General features: G+C 34.5%; 1 protein-coding gene across 13 annotated transcripts in view; it reads left to right on the top strand.

The window, feature by feature from the left end:
* ATRX (ATRX chromatin remodeler) overlaps positions 1–22,911 on the top strand; it is a 307,952-nt gene that overhangs the window by 74,558 nt on the left and 210,483 nt on the right. For 8 of the 13 annotated variants that reach the window (XM_053202513.1, XM_027053741.2, XM_027053739.2 and 5 more), the window contains 7 exons: positions 5,185–5,240; positions 6,177–6,229; positions 7,123–7,247; positions 9,914–10,027; positions 16,102–16,211; positions 17,850–17,917; positions 18,685–21,758. In XM_053202513.1, the coding sequence (XP_053058488.1) occupies positions 5,185–5,240; positions 6,177–6,229; positions 7,123–7,247; positions 9,914–10,027; positions 16,102–16,211; positions 17,850–17,917; positions 18,685–21,758 (3,600 nt within the window). The remainder of the gene's footprint in view (positions 1–5,184; positions 5,241–6,176; positions 6,230–7,122; positions 7,248–9,913; positions 10,028–16,101; positions 16,212–17,849; positions 17,918–18,684; positions 21,759–22,911) is intronic. The other 5 variants (XM_053202506.1, XM_053202505.1, XM_053202509.1 and 2 more) reach the window with 3 other exon arrangements.

Here is a 22,911-nt window from a genome sequence, read left to right as displayed (position 1 = left end):
AGCCGAAGCTGGTGCTTAACCGACTGAGCCAACTAGGCGCCCCTCTGTCCTTCCTTTTTAAGGCCAAATAGTATTCCATTATATGTATGTAGCATATTTAGTTTGTTGTTCATCTTTCAGTGGAAACTTGGATCAAGCATATGATTTGCAAATTTTTTCCTTCATTTTGTTGGTTGTCTTTCATTTTCTTGATGATGTTCTTTGAAACACAAAAGCTTTTAATTTAGATAAAGTCTAATCTAATTTTCCTTTTGTTGCTCATGTTTTTGTTGTCATATCTAAGAATCCATTACTAAATCTGAGGTCACAAAGATTTGCCCCTGTATTTCTTCTAAGAGTTTTATAGCTTTAGCTTTTATATTTACGTGTTTGATACATTTGGAGTTAACTTTTTTTAAAGTTTATTTTTATTTATTTTGAGAGAGAGAGAAAGAGAGCAAGTGGGGGAGAGACAGAGAGAGAGGTAGACAGAATCCCAAGCAAGCTCCAGTCTGTCAGTGCAGAGCGGGATGTGGGGCTTTATCTGAACTCAACGAACTTGTGAAATCATGACCTGAGCCGAAGTCAAGAGTGGGACGCTAAACTGAGTGAGCCACCCAAGCGCCCCTGTAGTTAACTTTTGTATGTGGAGTGAGGCAGGGCTCTAGGTTCATTTTTTGCATGTGGATACATAGTTATGTTACTAGCATCATTTGTTGAAAAGATTCTATTTCCCCACCGAAGGGTCTTGGCATCCTTATTGAAAATCAGTTGACCATAGATATGTGGTTTTATTTCTGGACTTTCAATGTTTTTTGACTGATCTATATGTCTATCCTTTAGCCAGTATTGCACTGTATTTATTAAAATTGTTTTACACTAAGTTTTGAAATTGTGAGCCTTCCTATTTGTTTTTCCTTTTGAAAGTTGTTTTGGCTTTTCCTGTTTAATTTTATGTGAATTTTAAAATGAGCTAGTCAATTTCTAGAAAGAAGTCAGCTGGGATTCTGACAGGGTTTGCATAGGTAGGTAGATCAGTTTGAGGAGTATAGCCATCTTAATGTTAAGTTGGGTTGTTTTCTTTATTTTTAGGTCATTTTTTACAAGTGAATAGAAATACAATTGATATTTGTATATTTTTGTATTTTTCTTTTTTTGTTGTTTATTTATTTATTTTGAGAGAGAGAGAGAGACAGCGTGAATGGAGGAGGGACAGACAGAGAGACACAATATCCCAAGCAGGCTCCAGGCTCTGAGCTGTTAGCACAGAGCTCGACACAGGGCTCAAACTCGTAAGCCATGGGATCATGACCTGAGCCGAAGTCAGACGCTTAACCAACTGAGCCACCCAGGCGCCCCTGTTCTAGTATTTTCAATCTTTCTGAACTCTTTTACTAGTTCTGATAGTTTTTTGGTGGATTCCACAGATTTTCTATATATATGATAATATCAACTCCAAAGAGAGATAGTTTTACTTCTTCCTTTTCAATCTTACTGCCTTTTATTTCTTTCTCTTGACAACTCGCTCTGGCTACTCCATTACAATATTGAATATAAGTGGCAAGAGTGAATTTTCTTTCTTATTTCTGATCTTAGGAAAGTATTCAGTTTTTCACCACTTAGTATGGTGTTAACCTGTGAATATTTTGTAGATAGGTGAGGATGATCCCTTTTTTTAGGGTCTTTTAAAATAGATTTTACTTTTGAGAGAAGTTTTAGCTTCACAGAAAAGTGGAATGGAAAGTGCAGGATTTCCTATGTATTTCTCCCCATACATGCACAGCTTCCCCCACTGTCAATAGGCTGCACCACAGCTGTACATTTGTTACAATTGATGCACCTACACTGACAAGTCATGATCATCCAGAATGCAGAGTTTGCATTAGATTTCACTCCGGGTGTTGTACATTCTAAGGATTCTGAGAAATGTATAATGACATGGATCTACCCTAATAATATACAGGTTGGTTTCACTGCACTAAAAATTCTCTGTTCCATCTATCCATTCTTCCTTCCCCCTTAACTCCTGGCAGCCACTGTTTACATACTTTTGCCTTTTCCAGAGTGTCACATAGTTGGCTTCTTCAGATTGGGTTCTTTCACTTGGTAATGTGCATTTGTTTCCTCCATCTCTTTTCATGGCTTCGTGGTCATTTCTTCTTAGTGCTGAATAATACTCCATTGTTTGGGTGTACCACGGTTAGTTTATCCCATTCACCTTCTGAAAGATATGTTGGTTGTTTCTGTATTTTGACAGTTATGAATGAAGCTACTTATAAAATGTTTATATAAATTACCAAGGTTGTTTATGTAAAATAAAGGTGTTCATAAGCATCTGTGTGCAGATTGTTAATGTTTTTTTTTTTTTTTTTGAGAGAGAGAGAGAGAGAGAGAGAGAGCAAGAGCAAGAGAGTGCCTGCATGAGAGAGCTGGGAAGGGGCAGAGAGACAGGGAGACAGGATCTGAAGCAGGCTCTGCCCTGACAGTAGAGAGCCCAATGCAGGGCTGGAACTCCTGAACTATGAGATCATGACCTGAGCCAAAGTTGAATATTTACCCGACTGAGCCACCCAGATGCACCCATATGCAGATTTTTGAGTGGACTTCATTTTCATCTTTTTTTTTTGAATAAATATCAAGGAGTGTGATTGCTGGATCATATGATAAGAGAATGGTTAGTTTTGTAAGAAACTGCCCTAATATCTTCCAAAGTGGTTGTACCGTTTTTACATTCCCAACAGTAGTCAAATGAGAATTCCTGTTGCTCCACATCCTCATCAGCATTTGGTGTTGTCAGTGTTCTGCATCTGTCCATTGATTGTTTTTGCAGTGTTATCTGATTGTTTTAATTTCTAGTTCCTTCATGACATATGATGTAGAGTATCTTTTCATATGCTTATCTGCCACCTGTGTTCTGTCTTTGGTAAGATGTCTTCAGATCTTTGCCCATTTCTAATCATGTTGTTTATTATTGTTGAGTTCTTTGTATCTTTTAGATAATAGTCCTTTATCAGATCTTGTGCAGATGTTTTTTCCTAGTCTGTGGGAGAAAGACTTGTCTTTTATTCTGAAGTGTGCCAGTATTTTGTTGAGGACTTTTCTGTCTGTATTTGTGATAGTGTTCTGTAGATTTCTCTTTTTGTGGTAACTTTTCTGGTTTTGGTTTGATACTGGTCTCATATACATGTATGAGTATCCCATACTTTTTTTATTGGAAGTATCCCACCTTTTTTTATTGGAATAGTTTGTGAAAAATTCTTTATTTTTATGTTTATTTATTTTGAGAGAGAGAGTGTGTGAACAGGGAAGGGCCAGAGAGAGGGAAAGAGAGAGAATCCCAAGCACGCTCTGTACTGTCAGCACAGAGCCTGATGTGGGGCTCAAACCCACGAACCAGGAGATCATGACTTGAACTAAAATCAAGAGTCAGATGTTTAACTGACTGAGTCACTCAGGTGCATCAAGAATACTTTTTTTGAATGCTTGATATATTTCAGTGGTGAAGACATCTGGACCTTTGCTTTTTCTTCGTTGGTAGTTTTTTGATTATTAATTCAGGCTCTTCAGTTATAAATCTATTCACACTCTCTTCTTTAGTCAGTTTTGTTAGCTTGTGTGTGTTTAGGAACTTTTCCATATTTTGTTATCTAATATTTTGGCCTTAAATTGTTCATGATATTTCTTTATAATCCTTTTATTTCTTTAAGGTAAATAGTAATGTCTCTCTTTACTTTCTGATTCTAGTAATTTGAATTTTTCTCTTTTTTCTTGGTCAATTTAGATTCAGGTTTGTTGATTTCATTCAGCTTTTCAAAGAACTAACTTTTGGTTTCATTGATTTTTATTTTCCTAATTCTGTTTCATTAACTTTAGCTCTCATCTTTATTATTTATTTTCCTCTGCCTCCTTTAGATTTGTTATTTTTCCATTGTCTTAGGTGAAGGGAAATAATATGATTTTATTGTTAGTAGAAGATAGAGGTTAAGTTTTCTTTTAAGAGAAAATATCTTAGAATATTACAGTAAGGAGGCACCTGGGTGGCTCAGTTAAGCGTCTGAGTCTTGGTTTTGGCTCAGGTCATGATCTCATAGTTTTGGCTCAGGTCATGATCTCATGGTTTCGTGGGTTTGAGCCCCACCTCGGGCTTTGTGCTGGCAGCATGGAGTCTGCTTGGGATTCTCTCTCTCTCTCTCTCTCTCTCTCTCTCTGCCCCTCCCCCACTTGTGCTGTCTCCGTCTCTCAGAGTAAATAAATAAACTTAAAAAAAAGAAAATTACAGTAGGAAGTGTTTTGATGCCAAACTACTATTTTTAGAAATTTAGTGCTTTTTAAGAAGGAGTTAGTGTGATAAGAGAGTGATTCTAGTGAGAATATTCTTCTAGGAATATTTTTTTCTTTTTTAAATTTTTATTTAAATTCTAGTTAGTTAATATATAGTGTAATAATGATTTCAGGAGTAGAATTTAGTGATTCATCACTTACATATAACACCCAGTGCTCATAATAGCAAGTGCCCTCCTTAATCCCCATCACACATTTAGCCTATCCCTCACCCACCTCCCTCCATCAACCCTCAGTTTATTCTCTGCATTATGGTTTGCTTCTCTCTCTCTTTTTCCCCCCTTCCCCTATGTTCATCTGTTTTGTTTCTTAAATTCCACATAGAAGTTAAATCATGTGGTATTTGTCTTTCTCTGATTTATTTGGCTTAGCATAATATTCCTCTAGTTCCATCCATATTGATGTAAATGGGAAGATTTCATTCTTTTTGATGACTGAGTAGTATTCGTGTGTGTGTGTGTGTGTGTACACATGTACATTTGGGGTTTTTCCTTAGTTTGATTATTGTTAATGTTGCTACAGACATCAGGGTACATGTACCCCTTCAAATCTGTATTTTTGTATCCTTTGGGTAAATACCTAGTAGTACAATTAATTGCTGGGTCGTATTTTTAACTTTTTTAAAACTTTTTTTTAACTTTTCGAGGAATCTCCATACTATTTTCCAGAGTGGCTGCACCATTTTGCATTCTCACCAACAGTGTAAGAAGGTTTCTTTTAGGAATATTTTAATGTGAATAATGTATTACTAGTACTGTTGTACTTCATAGATTGAAAAATGGGTTCATGGAGTTGCAGATATTGGTGTTCTGTTTCATGATGCTTTGAAGAGATAAATAAAGTTTTTATTTCTTCTCTTTTAAGAAAAAAACAGTGGTTCTGGAAATAACTCGGATATGATGGAAAACAGCAAGGAAGAGGTGAGACTAATTTGAAACATCTAAAATATATTTACTAATTATTAATAACTAACTAGAGTGTATATAATCAAATTGCTTCTGTTTAGTACATGCATGTGTTTAAGTTTATTGTTATACCCAACTATTATGATACTTCATTTTGCATAGTTTTTTTTTTTAGAAGGTGTTCATTGTTTTTATTATTGTGTGTTTCACTTTAGCAATATACCTAAAGTTGTGTATTTCACTTTAGCAATATACCTAAAGTTAGACAACTAAAGGCTTGCTAACAGATAGGTATTTGAACGTTATTATATTGCAGTAGTGACACTCAAGGTGATTGTTTATGAACATGACTCCATGGTTCTGAGAGTTCTCAAAACTGGATATTTAGAGTATCTTAAGCATTATTATAGGAACCCATTCTGAGGTCCTTTACCTAGGATACCCAGGCATAGTTTTGAGATTTTTTCCACCTAGTATAAAAAATTTAATTCAAGAAATATACTGATTATTACTGGCACAATGAAGGTTAATTTAGTATCTCAAAGAGAATTATAGAAGGTACTTTGTGCCATATGTTGGGATAGAGAAAATGACACATTTTTTTACATCCTCAAAACTCCCTGTCTGTTGTGATCTGATTACTTCTATACCTTTATTTTGTCTTTGTTGACTTGGGCAAAAATCATGATATAGCAGTGCATTCTTACCTACCCTACAAAATTCAACAGTAATAATTTAATTTAAAAAATAAACCAGAAAATTAATCTTAATCTAAGGAAGCCTGAGAATAAATGAATTAGTTTTTGAAGTTCCTTTTATAAAAATGTTTTAGGCATAAAAGTAATACTCTTTATATCACTATATCAGAGATCTTGGTAAAGGGAAACAGTTAATTGTAGGGATGTTTCTTTGATAATTGTATTCACTTTTAAATTTATTTCTCACATTTAGGGAGCTAGCTCTTCGGAAAAATCCAAATCATGGGGATCGTCACGATCAAAAAGGTTGGTTGATACTGAAGGGAAAACGTTTTCAGGATGTTTTATTTTCTTTTTCTAAGAATAATAATCTTTTCTAAACTTATTTCAAGCACTCTTGTTCTAATTAAGTAAACTTTTATATAAATGTACACATTAAAAACTGGACAGTACAGTGTAATGAATCCTCTTGTATCCATCAGTTAACTTCAGTTATTGATTCATTCTTACTTTGAAATTTACTGGAATTTTCCAAGGAAGATTTATTATGCAGTAGTGGCCCTTGCAAAACATAGATTATTTATTTTAGATCATATATATATATGTGCTCAAAGGACAGAGGAGAAAATGAAATGAATATCTCATGAGGCAATAATGCGTTTTTTAGGATTATGTGAAATTGTTCAGGATGGGGAAAGATAGCCATTATAATTATGAGGAAGTTATAAGAAGATCAAAGAGTGGTAAAAATACTTTTCTGTGTTAAATTGTCAAAACAAATTGTATATAAGGACCTAAACTACTTCAATCATACTATAAAGCATAATATACTGTGGAGTATAGATTTGATTAGAAGTTCACAGTTTATTGTATTGGGCATTTGTTGTCTCTTACCAGTAGGAATGTCTCTTAATAAACACAACTTGCTTGTTATTAACTTATTCTCTAAAGTGGTGATTTTTAAAGAGGAGTTCCCTTCATGATCCCCCCGGTAGCTTTTTCAGAATGAACATACCATGGTCCTACCCCAGACCTACTGAGTCCTAATTTTCTGTAATACGGTACAGAGATGTGTGCTTCCCCAGGTGAGTCTGATGTGTATTTCTGGTTAAGAGCCACTGTTCAATATAACATGTTCTTTGGGTAGTTTTCCAATTGTAAGAAATGCCCATAATTCTGTGGACTTAATTCTTTCATAGGAAACCTTCAATTGTGACAAAGTATGTTGAATCTGATGATGAAAAACCTTTGGATGAAACTGTAAATGAAGATGCTTCTAATGAAAATTCAGAAAATGATATTACTATGCAAAGCTTGCCAAAAGGTAATGTGTATTAATTTTTCATATGAAGTTAAAGTTGAAATGTGTTTTTAAATGTCGTTATTATAAAATTAAGAACTTGATTATTGTTTAGCTGTGTGTAAGGGAACAAAACTAGCATCTTAATAGTGGTGGTCTGGAGATGCATTAGAATGGTAATGATAATGTATGTTATTGAGGTTAAAAACTTAGACTGCAGTCAGCTCTGAAAAAGAATAAAACTTATTTCCTCTTTCCATTGGGTTTTAGAAAAGGGATTTTAGTTTCCAAATAATATTTGAATGTGGAGGTTAGTTTAAAAGTTTAAACTAAGTTTTGGTTCAAATTTAAATATGCTTGCTATATAGGAAAACATAATATTCTGAAAACTTTAAAAAGACATTTAAAGTCTGGTTTAATCTTACTGCATTCTTAAATTCTCTAAGACTAAAAGCTGAAGTTAATTATCAAAGATAGATGTATGTTTTTTAAGTTTTATCTCTTTAAAAAGCCTTGTCACATACCTTTCAACTGTTGCAGTTCTGATCTCAAAAACCTCATTCTTTAGATTGAGGTAAGAGAAAGCCAAATGAAAATCTTGGAAGTTTCATAGCCCAAGTCTGAGAGCAGTATGATTATATGATAAGAGTAATGACAAAGGTCTTGGTAATTTCATGGTGTTTCAGAGTCAAAAGTTTCAATATTTTTTCTTTATTAATATGTTTAAGGCTCTTAGCAGATTTTTCAAATTTATCCTCACAGATCATTTATAGTAGTGTTTACTAAACTTTGTTTTCTGTCTACATTTATATTTTTGTGACACAGATTTTGATTATGAAAGTATAAAAAAATCGTGGGAAGGAGCGTAAGACATTGCTTGACCAGGACAAATTAGGAGTTATAGTAGATGAGAGGTGAAATAAGGAAAAGGAATGAATGAAAGGAAGAAGATAGAAGGAAAATTGGTGGGCCTACCATTTACTTGGCTTTGCATATCATTTATGACATTTTACGCAATGGTTGGTGGCTTAGGGCAGAAACAGCTAATATGGGAGTGTGAGTCCCATAGGCAGTGACTAACCTTGGATCGTTACATTCCTAGTGGTTGTCACTGGGAGTCCTTACGATGGCCACTGGGTGAGCTAAGAAATAGGAATTCAAATCTTTCTTTAAATGATACTGTGGAAGAAAGTTAGTATGGGATGTTTCTAACCTGAAATTAAGCATAATTCTCTTCCACCAAGCCAAAAATAGACCTGTTTCATAAGGTAGAATTTGGGTGATGATAATTATTATTATAGTATATTGAGTATATATAGGTACCAGACTCTTATAGAACTAACTCATTTAATCTGCAGACCAATACTGTAAGGTAGTTTCTACTTGTAGAGATTAAGGAACAAATTCAGAGCTCAAGGTACTTTTTCAGCTTTAAATTGAGAAACTAAGATTTGAACCCAGGTCTGCCTAAATCCAAAGCTAGGGAGTATTCTTTCTACTCTATTGTTTTGCTTCCATTTAGAGAAGAATCTTCAGAAATAATTCTATTTTTTGTTAATTATAAATCTTTAGCTTTTCAAATGCCATGGCTTCTCTGAGAGTATATATGTGAAATGGTTATTGTAAATAAAGTTTTTTTTGTGTGTGTAGATTATTTAAATTCACTAGTTTGTAAAACTCAGTCCTTTATGCCTGCTTGCCTCCACCTTTTTTATGGAGACTCATAAATACATATAACTAGAGGCTCTACCTTGCCAAAATCTACTTGCTTGCTAAATAACATAGGCCCGTATTTCAGGGAGACCACCCCTGACAGCTACCAGGTTTTACTTTCTTAATTATTGCCAATAATGCCCAATTACTAAGCCCAGCAATGTAGGTGAACGTGAGACCTGGACCCTTTTTACTATGCTCCTGCTTTATTTGCTCTTGAGAGATTATAATGAAAACTTAAATTAACAACCTGTCTTCTCAGTTTATGTGTTTTGTATCTAAGAAAGTACATTCTTTCTAAATTATTCCATAGAAATCAACAATTGATCTCATTCTACAGCTTATTGTTAGAGCACTTGAACTTAAGTATCTTAAGGCAGTCTTCTGTTTAAGACTCTTTAAGGACTTTTCAGGGTACTGAAACTTTGACATACTAGTTGGGAAATGCCTCAGAATAGGTATAGCAGTAATAGCAGAATTAACTTCTCACATTGCCTCCCACTATCCTCCCCCAAAGCGATATAAAAAAAAACCCTTAAAAATCTTTTTCTGAGTTTGTGATTTGTATTATGAGAAGAATAGGATGTCGTTTTAAAATTTTCCTTCTGGTCCTTCTATTGTATAAACTCTTGGAACTTAGCATGGGTGTTCATACTCAAACGCAGTTTTTTGTGATAGGCAGTGTAAAAATTCAGAACTGGGCTGAGGCTTTCTACTTTATTCACACATTTCTGTTGTAATCAGTTCATAATACCCCCACTCTATTAATTATATTCCAACAAGTAATCTGATTGCTGACACCTGGCCCTTTTATATTTCCCTGTTTTATTTACTCTTGAGAGGTCCTTATACAAGTATTGAAAGCTTGAAAGAGACAAAATTATGTACCAGCAATGTTGGCTTTATCTGAACTGAAGTCTTGCACTTCACTTGCACATTTAATATGTGTAATGGTTTTTTAAATGAAATCATTCTAGGTACAGTGATTGTACAACCAGAGCCAGTGCTGAATGAAGACAAAGATGATTTTAAAGGGCCTGAATTTAGAAGCAGAAGTAAAATGAAAACTGAAAATCTCAAAAAACGCGGAGGTAAATACAAGTGAAAATGAAAACATGAATTTAAATTGCTGTTTATGACCATATTGGAAAATCTGATGTGCTCATTAAAAATACCTCCACTTTTCTGCCCATTGTTTATTAAAAGCACTACTTAAAAATAACTTCTGTTTCTCTCTGAGCTCTGAAGCAGAAAAGGTTAAACACCATTTATCAAAATACCTTTGCCTTCAGTGGCTATAAAGTTATCTCAAGAAGCTTAGCATTTCCTCCTTATACATGTTAGTTCTGTAATGCCTATATGCCAAAATACCATGTGTTCCCTCTCACCCTGAAAGAATTTCAGATTTGGACAATACCTTGCCTGTGGCCTTCGGGTAACTTTATGTATATCTAATACATTGTTTTACAGAGTTACCTGTGCATTAGTGTTGTTTGGGGTGCTTATTAAAAATGCAAGTCCCTTGACTCCACTCCTAACACATTAGAATTTTTGGCGCTGATGTCAAGAATGAGCCCCATTTTGTTCTTTCCTACATTAAAGTTGGAGATCAATTGATGTAAGGATAATGTAGAGATGAGTAGGAAGGAGAAGGGAGCTAGAACTATAACCTTCCCTCCACCTGTCTGAGCCATCTCTTTTGTCTGTCTACCCCTGCACTTGTACACGCACCATGTTGGCTAATCATCTGTAGAAAGTTAGCATAAGGAGGATTCGTTTAGAAATTTATGTCAGTGGAGTATGTTTCCCATTCGTTTCTGCATGATTTTTAAATAGTGCCGTATTTTTGGGCAGATTAACAGAGCCAGAATCTATGCCTATAACAGGAATGAATCTCTAAAAAATAGAACATGACACTAAATTTCTAAGTAGAAGTATAATGGAAGGAAGCATGTCTGTTTAATATTTATTATTTCACTTGTGAAATTATAGAATAGTAGTTATATTGGTGAAATTTTGTGTAGATTATTATTTCAGTGCTATATGATTATCTTGATGGAATTAAAAAATATATCTGTATTTATTATATATTTTGTCAGATTAAATAATTCATTAGGTTGTTGGAGAAAATCAAGGGAATGTTGTTTAGTCTTCTGTCCACAAGGGGGTGTTCTGCTCCTTTCAAGCGTGTGGAAGATTTATTGAGAATGTAGTTCATAGTAGGGAAACTGTCATTGCAGCAACAGAGCTCACCAAAGCTAAATAGTTTTCTTTAAAAAAAATTTTTTTTTAATGTTTATTTATTTTTTGAGAGAGAGAGAGCGCGAGCAGGGGAGGGGCAGAGAGAGAGGGAGACACAGAATCCAAAGCAGGCTCCAGGCTCTGAGCTCTCAGCACAGAGCCCGACGCGGGGCTCGAACCCATGAACCGTGAGATCAAGACCGGAGCGAAGTCGGATGCTTAACCGACTGAGCCACCCAGGCGCCCCTAAATAGTTTTCTTAAAACAAGAATCAGCAAGTAGAAGGTGATTGATGTAGGGATCAGCAGCAAGAGTCTAGAGGACAGATAACTACGTGTATTGCATTGTGTCAAAATTAATATCTAAGTGGTGTCTTTTGGGAAGGACTCTGGAGCAGTCAGTGTCTAGAATGTGTGTAAGGACCAAAAGGAGAATGAAGAAAGAACCATAGTTGTTGGGGAGGGTGTACTTAATGCCACTTCACAGTGCTGCTGGTGTTTGGTCTGAGCTGGTATGTTTCTGGAACATTTTATTGAGTGTTCTGTGTAGTAATGTTTATATCATGTTAATGAAATATGTATGTTTATAGCCATATAGTAGCACCTAAAGCTCTCATGTTAATTTTTGTCTTAATGATTTGCTACATCTTTAAGCTGTCAGAAGTCACATGGGAAATTTAACTGTGTTTACTAGTATGCACGTGTATGAATAAACTAGTGATCTTAGGTACTGAATTGCTAGTTAATATTCAAACTTCCTAGGAAAGTTAATTCTATAATTGAAGCCTAATTTAGGAAATGATCAAGAAAGTAAACTGTTTATAAAGTAATCTTACATTGGTTGGAAACAAAATTAAACCTAAAGATATAGCTATATGGACCATTTCAGGAGACACTTAAAAAAAATACCATAGCCTATTTTGACATCTTTTCCCCCATTTTGTTAGAAAGTTTATTTTACATCTGATTTTTCTATCTGGCACAATAATTTTGTTCTTTTCTTTTTATTTCTTTTTATTTTATTTAACATTCCAGTATAGTTAACATACAGTGTTATTTTAGTTTCGGGTATACAATATAGTGTTTCAACAGTTTCATACATCACCCAGTGCTTATCATGACCAGTATACTCCTTAATCCCTATCACCTATTTTATGAATCCTTGCACCTACCTCCCCTCTGGTAACCATTAGTTTGTTCTCTATAGCTAAGAGTCTGTTTCTTGGTTTCTCTCTCTCTCTTTCTTTTGCTCATTTTTTTTTCTCTTAAATTCTTCATATGGGTGAAATCATATGGTATTTGTTTTTCTCTGACTTACTTTGTCTAGCATCATACTTTCTAGCTCTATCCATGTCATTGCAAATGGCAAGATTTCATTCTTTTTTATGGCTGAGTAACATTCCATTATGTATATATACCATATCTTCTTTATCCATTCATCTATCAGTGGAAACTTGGGCTGCTTACATAATTTGGCCATTTTAAATTATGCTTCTATAAACAGGGGTACATGTGTCTCTTCGAATTAGTGGGTGGTTTTTTTTTTGTATTTTGGGGGTAAATACTGAATAGTGTGATTACTAGATCGTAGGGTAGTTCTATTTTTAACTTTTGATGAATTTCCATACTGTTTTCCACAGTGGGTGCACCAGTTTGCATTCCCACCAACAGTGCAAGAGGGTTCCTTTTTCTCTGCATCCTTGTCAACACTTTTTTTCTTGTGTTTTTGATTTTAACCATTCTGACAGATGTGAGATGATAGCTCATTGTATTTATTATGATTTGCATTTCCCTGAGTGATGTTGAATGTCTTTTCATGTGTCTGTTGAAATCTGGATCATGTGTCTGTTGAACATCTTTGGAAAAATGTCTGTTCATGACCTATGCCCATTTTTTAAATAGATTATTTTTTTTTTGAGTGTTGAGTTTTAGAAGTTCTTTATATATTTTAGATAATACCCCTTTATTGGATATGTCATTTGCAAATATCTTCTCCCATTCTGTAGGTTGTCTTTTAGTTTTGTTGATTGTTTCCTTTGCTGTGCAGAAGCTTTTTATTTTGATGTAGTCCCAATAGTTTTGTTTGTTTGTTTGTTTTTGCTTTTATTTCCCTTGCCTCAGGAGACATATCTCGAAAAATGTTGTGACAGCTCATGTCAAGAGACATTAGTACCTGTGCTCTCTTCTAGGATTTTTTTTTTTTGTTAAAGATTTTATTTTTAAGTAAGCTTTGTACCCAACAAAGGGCTGGAACTCACAACCCTGAGATGAAGAGTTGCATACTCCACTGGCTGAGCCAACTAGTTTGTTTTGTGCGTGGTGAAAGAAAGTGGTCCAGTTTAATTCTTTGCATATAGATGTCCAGTTTTCCCAGCACCATTTGTTGAAGAGACTTTTTTTCCACTGGATATTCTTTCTTTCTTTGTCAAAGATTAATTGACCATATAATTACGGATTTATTTCTGGGTTTTCTGTTCTGTTCTATTGATGTATGTGTCTGTTTTTGTGCCAGTACCATGCTCTTTTGATTACTACAACTTTGTAATATGACTTAAGTGTGGAATTGTGATACCTTCAGCTTTGCTTTTCTTTTTCAAGATTGCTTTGGCTATTCAGGGTCTTTTGTGGTTCCATACAAATTTTTGAATTCTTCTAGTGTGTGAAAATGCTGGTGGTATTTTGATAGAGATTGCATTAAATCTGTAGATTGCTTTGAGTAGTATAGACATTTTAACAATATTTGTTCTTCCAATCCATTAGCATGGAATGTTTTTCCATTTCTTTGTGTCATCTTCAGGTTTTTAATTAATGTTTTATAGAATTTTGTTTTATTTAAATCTATTAAAATGTATTGAGCCCAGAAATGAAAATGCCTCTTTTCCATTTCTACACTATGTTATAACCATTAAGATATTTCACAACTAAAAATAAAAGTTTAAAATATATGCATATAGAAACAAGTACAAAAAGTAACCTTTGACCATTATTCAGTATTTGGTTCACATCTCCCTTAAATGAAATACTGGTTCAGTCCTACTCCTCTATTTCCTCCTCCTCCTCCCACCCCTCTAATAATGATTATTCTGAAGTTTCTATTCATATGCGTATTATTTTCATGCATGTTTTTATATTTTTCCTATAGATGTTTATTCACAAAGCATTTATTTTTCATTTAAAAATATACAAAATAGTGTCCTCTATATTCTTTTGCACCATTTCACATTCAGCATTGTTTTTGAAGTGTGCCATATGAGTAAAACGTACATCTAATTTTTTATTTTCCACTGCTGTATAAAATTTTGTTATATGAGTAAACCATTATCCATATCCCAAATGGAATTTTTTTATTTTCAAAGTTTTCTAATTTCCTAAATAGTGCTGCAATGAATATTGTGTATATGATTCTTTGTGCACATGTGGGAGAAATTCTCCAAAGGATCACTGAGTTTTGATTATTGAGTGATATACGTGCAAAAAGCACATAGAAGATGTTTAATATTTATTATGTTAACATTGGATGAATATTCATATTCTAGCTTTTGTTAGTATATCTGAATTCAGTCATTATTTGAAATGAAGTACACTGTGTATTTGTTTCTACTAAAACAAATACAGAATGAATCCTCAAGATCAAACACTGATGTAGGACAGTTTGATTTAAAATAAAATATTAGCAACTTAAATAGTGAGTCTTCAAATTTTCTATATTGTCTGGAAAAGTATGATGGTGCCCTTAAAACTTGTTTAAACTTTTTTAACTTCTACAAATAAGAATATTTGTGATAATGTTTGGGTCCATGGTGTCTTGCACATAAAGAGTAAGAAAAAAACCAAAATAGAATATTAAAAGGTGAGAAATATATGTGTTGTTTTGTCTTTTATTTAGATATAGAGATAGTTTATTATTCTTCTAATCATCTTTTTATTTGTGAATGCAGGCGTTTTTATTGGCCTGTTTAGAATCCTAATCTACCATGTTACTTGTATCAAGGTCTTGGTTGCACATCAGAACCATCAATAAAACTAAAAAAAAAAATGTCCAGGAGATTCTCAGAGGTTTAGGGGTGTAATGGCTGTCTCTGCTTTTAAAAAGTTTTTTCAGAGAGGATTCTGATGTTCAGCTTAGATTGTGAAACACTGCTCAAGGCAGAACTAGAGACAAGAGTAAGGCAGAAGAGGTTTCCTCTTTGTCATGTTAGGTTATCTTCAGTCTGTTTTCCTGCAAACACTGTCTTTCTTGGGTTTTGCTGCCAAGATAGATATACGTGCAAGTCTTATTTGTCCTTATTTGGAAATAGACCATGCTGATATGGAGTGGATAGTGAAATTGACATAGAAGGCAGGTTAATGGGAATTATAGTGAAGTAATCTGAGGGAGATGGGGATGGTATTGAAGTAATCTGAGGAAAGAAATTGGTAATTTAAAATTGTCAGGTTTTCACACACTATACTGGAAGAGTCTATGCAGATATTTTTATTTTAAGGATAAAAAATTAATGGCATATCTAACTTAAGTATAAGGTTACAAAAGACTTACATGTATATCACTTGCTTCCGTGTTCATTAAGAACTGATAAAAAAAAAAGAACTGATAATTAATTTATTTGCAAAACAATAGCAAAATGGAAAAGAGCTCTTGATCCCTATTTTTAGAACTTCTCTTACGGAGTTTTTATCAAGTTGTTGTGGGAAATAAGATTTGCATCTAAAGGAAACAGATTAGTATTTCTAGTTCTAGAATTTGCTAAGGTTGTCATGTTTTAGTAAGTCCATAAAATTATTACCTTTTGTGGCCAAAATGTCACTTTTCTAAGGATTCTGAAGTATTTAATTTCCAATGTAAAAGTAGCACAATGCTGACTAAAGTAAATATCTTTTTTTATGTGTGTGTGTATGTGTGAATAATGGTCACTCCTTTCTCCTAGAAGATGGGCTTCATGGGATTGTGAGCTGCACAGCTTGTGGACAGCAGGTCAATCATTTTCAAAAAGATTCCATTTATAGACATCCTTCACTGCAAGTACTTATTTGTAAGGTATGTAATCATCTGTTTATAATTCATTCCACAAATATTTGAATGCTTACTATATGTTAGACTTTTGGTTCACATTGATGAAGAAGATGGAAATGGTCTCTGTCTTTGGAGGACTTAAACTGTAGTGGGAAAGACAGACAGACCAAAAAGCCGAATAAGTGACACGATAGGGGGAATACTATGTACTATGGGAACACACCAGAAGCCTGTGTAATTTGGAGTTGGGTAGGGGGACTTTATAATGGAGAATGATATAAGCTGATATCTGGAATATAAATACGAATTAGCCTGGTGCAGTGGGATTGGTTCAGCATATTCTAAGCAGAGGCAACATGGTATTCAAAGACTGATAGGTGAAGGGGAGCATGGTGTGTTGGCAAATCTGAAGAGTTTATGTGTGTACACATGTGTTTTATAACCTATGAATTCTGGTTAACCAAATCTAAGCTTTCTACATGGGACAAGGTTTTGTCACAAGATAATAGAATTAAAAATGCTTCGTATGTGTTGAAGACAGTTTTAACATTCTGTGTATGTTCTTTTATTAGTAATACCTTGGAGTTAATTTTAAGTATCTATAATATTAAGGTTATGGTTTCCCTAACTCATTATTGCTAAGATTAATTCTGTGTTAGTGTCCCAACAAAATGCCTCCTTGAAATGCAGGGGCAGACCAGATTTTCCTCAGAATTCCAATTCTGGATCATTCATTATTTGAATTGTTGATATACACCTACTTAAATGGACTAAATTTACTTTCTCCTTTAGTAATTTGTGTCACTCCATTCTTTGAATTCAGTTTAGCCAGGAGCCTATTTATGGGACATGTTTTAGCTTCTAGTTTTCAAATGTGGTAACTGAATTTTATATTCCTGGATTTGTAATGTTCATTTCCTTTCTCTTATATATATAATTGATGTTTTTCCAAGGACCAGTCTGTTGAGCCTAGCCCAATTCAGTAATCAGTACTTTTCAACACTGGGCATGGAACCTAACCTTTTTCCAGTCTTAGTGAAAAGGAATTTAAAGTCCGTGGGACTTGGACTTGAATACCAGCATTGGCTCTTAACTAGTTGTATGACTTTAGAAAATTTATTTACATATTAATGATAATGAATCTTAGCCTTTTCTCTCAAATTGGGTGTAATACCTCCTGTCTTCCATAATAAGGGCTTGAGATTTAAAGGGAATGTAGCTTAATGTACGATAATGTTGCTTAGCTGTATACATAGTAACTGTTGATATATGAAGACTATTAAATTCATTAAGTAGCAGCAACATCTAATGCATTTTTATGTAGAGGTTTAGTAGCTAGTTGTATGGGATCAGAAATTTGCTTTACCAAAATCTTCTATAAATTTTATATAAGGAATAGTGGTACTTGATGATATGGAAATCTATTTCAAGGAATTAATTTTCTTGAGATATTTCTATGTCTGGAAATATTAGAATACTACCCCAGCATTGGGCAGTGCAGTGTTTTTGCTTTTATTCTCTAAAACACACACACACACACACACACACACACACACACACTCCCTTTACTTTTTTTTAATGACTTAAAAATAAAGTTTTTGTCCATTATGAATGTTATTCATTTTGAATTTAAAATTTCCCCTTCCCCTTTTCTTTTAATAGAATTGCTTTAAATATTACATGAGTGATGATATTAGCCGTGACTCTGATGGAATGGATGAACAATGTAGGTAGGTAATAAATCATGATGAGCTAAAATTCAGTACTGTCTACTTTTTTGGGGGAAATTCTTACATAGTATGTTATTAGATCCATTTTTTATAGTATCATCATTGATGTATCTAATGGAAGGTTATTTTTTTCCACAAAACCTTCAGTTTATGTCTCTTTTAAGTTTCCAATAAAGAATAGGCAGATGATCCAAATAACTTTACTATTAAAATTCCTGGCACGAAATTTTAAGTTGCTTTAAATTTTTTTAATCTTTATTTATTTTTGAGAGAGAGAGAGAGAGAGACACAGAGTGTGAGCAGGAGAGGGGCAGGGAAAGAGGGAGACACAGGATATGAGGCAGGCTCCAGGCTCTGAGCTGTCCACACAGAGCCCGATGCCGGGCTCGAACCCACAAGCTGTGAGATCATGACGTGAGCTGAAGTTGGACGTGTAACCACTAAACCACCCAGGCACCCCTAAGTTGCTTTAATAATGAAAAAATTTAAAGTGAGAGTAATTTGAGAATAATATTTACTTTTTATTTTTTTTATTTTTAGAGAGAGAGAGAGAAAGAGAGAGAGAGAGAGCATGAGCTGGGGAGAGGGGCAGAGAGAGAAAGAGACAGAACCTTAAGGAGGCTCCATGCTCAGCACAGAGCCCAATGCAGGGCTTGATGCCATGACCCCAGAATCATGACCTGAGGTGAAATCAAGAGTCAGAGGCTTAACTGACTGAGCCACCAGGTGCCCCTGGGAATGACATTTTAATATTTTAATAATTTCAGGTGGTGTGCAGAAGGTGGAAACTTGATTTGTTGCGACTTTTGCCATAATGCTTTCTGTAAGAAATGCATTTTGCGCAACCTTGGTCGAAAGGAGCTCTCTACAATAATGGATGAAAACAATCAGTGGTATTGCTACATTTGTCACCCAGAACCTTTGTTGGACTTGGTTACTGCATGTAATAGCGTATTTGAAAATTTAGAACAATTGTTGCAACAAAATAAAAAGAAGATAAAAGTTGACAGTGAAAAGAGTAATAAAGTATATGACCATACACCCAGATTTTCTCCAAAGAAAAATAATTCAAATTGTAATGGAGAAGAAAAGAAATTAGATGATTCATGTTCTGGTACTGTAACCTACTCTTATTCAGCACTAATTGTGCCTAAAGAGATGATTAAGAAGGCAAAAAAACTGATTGAGACCACAGCTAACATGAACTCCAGTTATGTTAAGTTTCTGAAGCAGGCAGCAGATAATTCAGAAATCAGTTCTGCTACAAAGTTACGTCAGCTTAAGGCTTTTAAATCTGTGTTGGCTGATATCAAGAAAGCTCATCTTGCATTAGAAGAAGATTTGAATTCAGAGATTCAAGCTTTGGATGCTGTAAACAAAGAGAAAAATACCAAAGAGCATAAAGTCATAGATGCTAAATCTGAAACAAAAGTACGAAAGGGAGAAAAACCCTGTGCTTTGGAAAGGAAAGATTTTTCAAAATCAGAAGCTAAACTGTCAAGAAAGCAGGTAGATAGTGAGCACATGGATCAGAGTATTGTAGTACAGGAACAAAGAGCAAATAAAAGTGCCAGTGGTGAACATAAGAAATCTGATAAAAAAGAAGAACCTCAGTATGAACCTACTAACACTTCTGAAGATTTGGATATGGATATTGTGTCTGTTCCTTCCTCAGTTCCAGAAGACATTTTTGAGAATCTTGAGACAGCTATGGAAGTTCAGAGTTCAGCAGATAATCAGGGAGATGGCAATAGTGGAACAGAGCAAGAATTGGAGAATTCTTCTGTAAAATTAAGTATTACTTCAAAAGACAACAGAGGAGGTATTAAGTCAAAAACTACAGCTAAAGTAACAAAAGAATTATATGTTAAACTCACCCCTGTTTCCCTTTCTAATTCGCCAATTAAAGGTGCTGATTGTCAGGAAGTTCCACAAGATAAAGATGGCTGTAAAAGTTCTAGTCTGAACACCAAGCCAGAGAACTGTGGACTTGGAGAGGAAAAGAATGATAATGAGCATTTGTTTGAAAGTGAAGTTCCATTACTTTCAGAAGAATCTGATCTTCGAAGATCCCCACGTGTGAAGACTACACCCTTGAGGCGACAGACAGAAACCAATCCTGCAACATCTAATTCAGATGAAGAAAGTAATGAAACAGTTAAGGAGAAACAAAAACTATCCGTTCCAATGAGAAAAAAGGATAAGCGGAATTCTTCTGACAGTGCTGTAGATAATCCTAAACCTAATAAATTGCCTAAATCTAAGCAGTCAGAGATTGTGGATCAGAATTCCGATTCTGATGAAATGTTAGCAATCCTGAAAGAGGTATCCAGGATGAGTCACAGTTCTTCTTCAGATACTGATATTAATGAAACTCATACAAACCATGAGAAGACTTTATATGATTTAAAGACTCAAACAAGGAAAGATGATAAAGGAAAAAGGAAACGAAAAAGTTCTACTTCTGGCTCAGATTATGATATTAAGAAAGGCAAATCAGCTAAAAGGTCTATAATTTCTAAAAAGAAACGACAAAACCAGTCTGAATCTTCCAATTATGACTCAGAATTAGAGAAAGAGATAAAGAGCATGAGTAAAATTGGGGCTACCAAAACAACCAAAAAAAGAGTTCCAAATAAAGAAGATTATGATTCTTCTGAAGATGAAACACACAGGAAAAAAGGAATGGATAATCAAGGGCAGAAAAGTTTGAAGATTGCACAAGAAGGATCATCTGATGATGCTGAAAGGAAACAAGAGAGAGAGAATTTCTCTTCAGCAGAAGGCACAGTTGATAAAGACAAGACCATCATGGACTTAAGAGATCGAATGTCTAAAAAGCAGCAGTCAGGTGTTTCTTCTGATGGTGCTAAGTTGCCTTCAGGGAAAGAGGAGAGTTTTAATTCTCCAGAAGACAAAAAGGTTGCTGAAACTAAAGAAAGGAGTAAGCATTTGAAAACCAAAATGGGTAAGAGAGTACAGACTGGATTACTGGACATTGCTGAGAAGTTCCCAAAGAAAGAGCAAAGTGATGAATCCTCTGAAGATGATAAAAAGCTGAGCAAAAAGGGAACTGAAGTAAAAGAAAAGAAAATTACAGATTTGAAGAAAAATGTAATTAAGATGGAACAACAGTATGAATCATCATCTGATAGCACTGAGAAATTACCTGAGGGAGAAGAAATTTCTCGTTTTCCTAAAGGAATAAAACAAAATAAGAATGACACAACTTATGGGGAAAAGAAAAGAAAACAAATAAAAGATAAAACTTCTGAAAAGAAGGATGAATTATCTGATAAGGCTGAGAAATTACAGGGGAAAAGAGATAGTTGTGATTCTTCAGAAGATAAAAAGAGTAAGAATGGAGTATCCAGTAGAGTGAAGAAAAGGTGCAACCTGCCTGAAAAGAGTTCAGCGAAGAGACGAGATTGTTCATCATCTGATACTGAGAAATATTCCATGAAAGAAGATGGTTGTGATTCTTCTGATAAGAGACTGAAAAGAATAGAACTGAAGGAAAGAAGAAATTTAAATTCAAAGAGAAATACCAAGGAAGTACATAGTGGCTCATCTTCTGATGGTGAGGAAAGTTCTGAAGACAATAAAAAGCTGAAGAAACAGAGAACTTCAGCTAAAAAGAAGGCAGTCAGTGTCAAGGAGAAAATGAGAAACTCCCTGAGAACAAGCACTAAAAGGAAGCAAGCTGACATTAGTTCATCATCTTCTGATATAGGAGATGACCAGAATTCTGTAGGTGAGGGGAGCAGTGATGAACAGAAAATTAAGCCTGTGACCGAAAATTTAGTGCTGTCTTCACATACTGGATTTTGCCAATCTTCAGGTATGCAAAAAATAAATAAATTTATAATTTATGATTTTACCCTCATGAATAACCACATTGTTTAATTTTCCCTAAAGCCAATCAAATGCAAGGTTACTGTTTAGGAAAAGCCCCTTTAAAAATTCTTTGAAGATTTACTCGAAAGCCTTCCTTCATTTATTTTTATGGCATCATTGGAAGGTATGCCAGATATCATTAGTATTCTGTATCAGGTATACCAGGTTTGTTGGGTAGATGACAAAATTTCTTTACCAGTGTTCTGGAGTAGTAAACAGTAGTTCATGAAGGAAAATCAGACCTGTGCCAATAGTTCTGTAGGTATATATTCATGTAATGGAGATAGTGTGTGAAAGTTTTAACTGCTTTGCCATGTATATGATTTTTTATGTAATCTCTACACCCAACACAGGGCTTGAACTCAAAACCCTAAGATCAAGAGTTGTATGCTTTTCCAACTTAGCCAGCCAGGCGCCCCTGCATATGGCTTTTTAAATTGGGTAGATTAACTTTGTGTCCAGTGAAATTCTCTGAAAACTTTAAATTTACTTCATTAAACCCATTACTGATACTTGTCAATTTTTTACTAATCACATGAACAGATGTTTCTGTTTATAACTATAACAAAAGAAAAATCCAAAAAATAGATGAATTATCTTTCTCTGAGGAGATAGAGAACTAGGACAATTAGGATTTGGGTTAACCTGTTAGTGATAACCCCCCCCCCCCCCAAATAGAATTGTGAAAATAATTTCTATCATTATTGCAGTTCTTAAAAAACAGTTGTGTAATAAATACACATGTCACTTGCATTGTCTTTTTTTTTTAAATTTTTTTTTAACGTTTATTTATTTTTGAGACAGAGACAGAGCATGAACGGGGGAGGGTCAGAGAGAGGGAGACACAGAATCTGAAATGGGCTCCAGGCTCCAAACTGTCAGCACAGAGCCCGACGCGGGGCTCGAACTCCCGGACCGCGAGATCATGACCTGAGCTGAAGTCGGCCGCTTAACTGACTGAGCCACCCAGGCGCCCCAATCTTTTTTTTTTTTTTTTTTTTTTTTTAAATCCATAAACCTGGCAGTTAACCAGGGACATGTTAAACAAATTTATTTATTCATTTAAAAAATTTATTTATATTTCAGTTCCAGCTTAT

The sequence above is a fragment of the Acinonyx jubatus genome, chromosome X (genome assembly GCF_027475565.1).
Source record: "Acinonyx jubatus isolate Ajub_Pintada_27869175 chromosome X, VMU_Ajub_asm_v1.0, whole genome shotgun sequence".
Taxonomy (NCBI): Eukaryota; Metazoa; Chordata; class Mammalia; order Carnivora; family Felidae; genus Acinonyx; species Acinonyx jubatus.
This window is presented reverse-complemented; position numbering and strand designations above follow the sequence as displayed.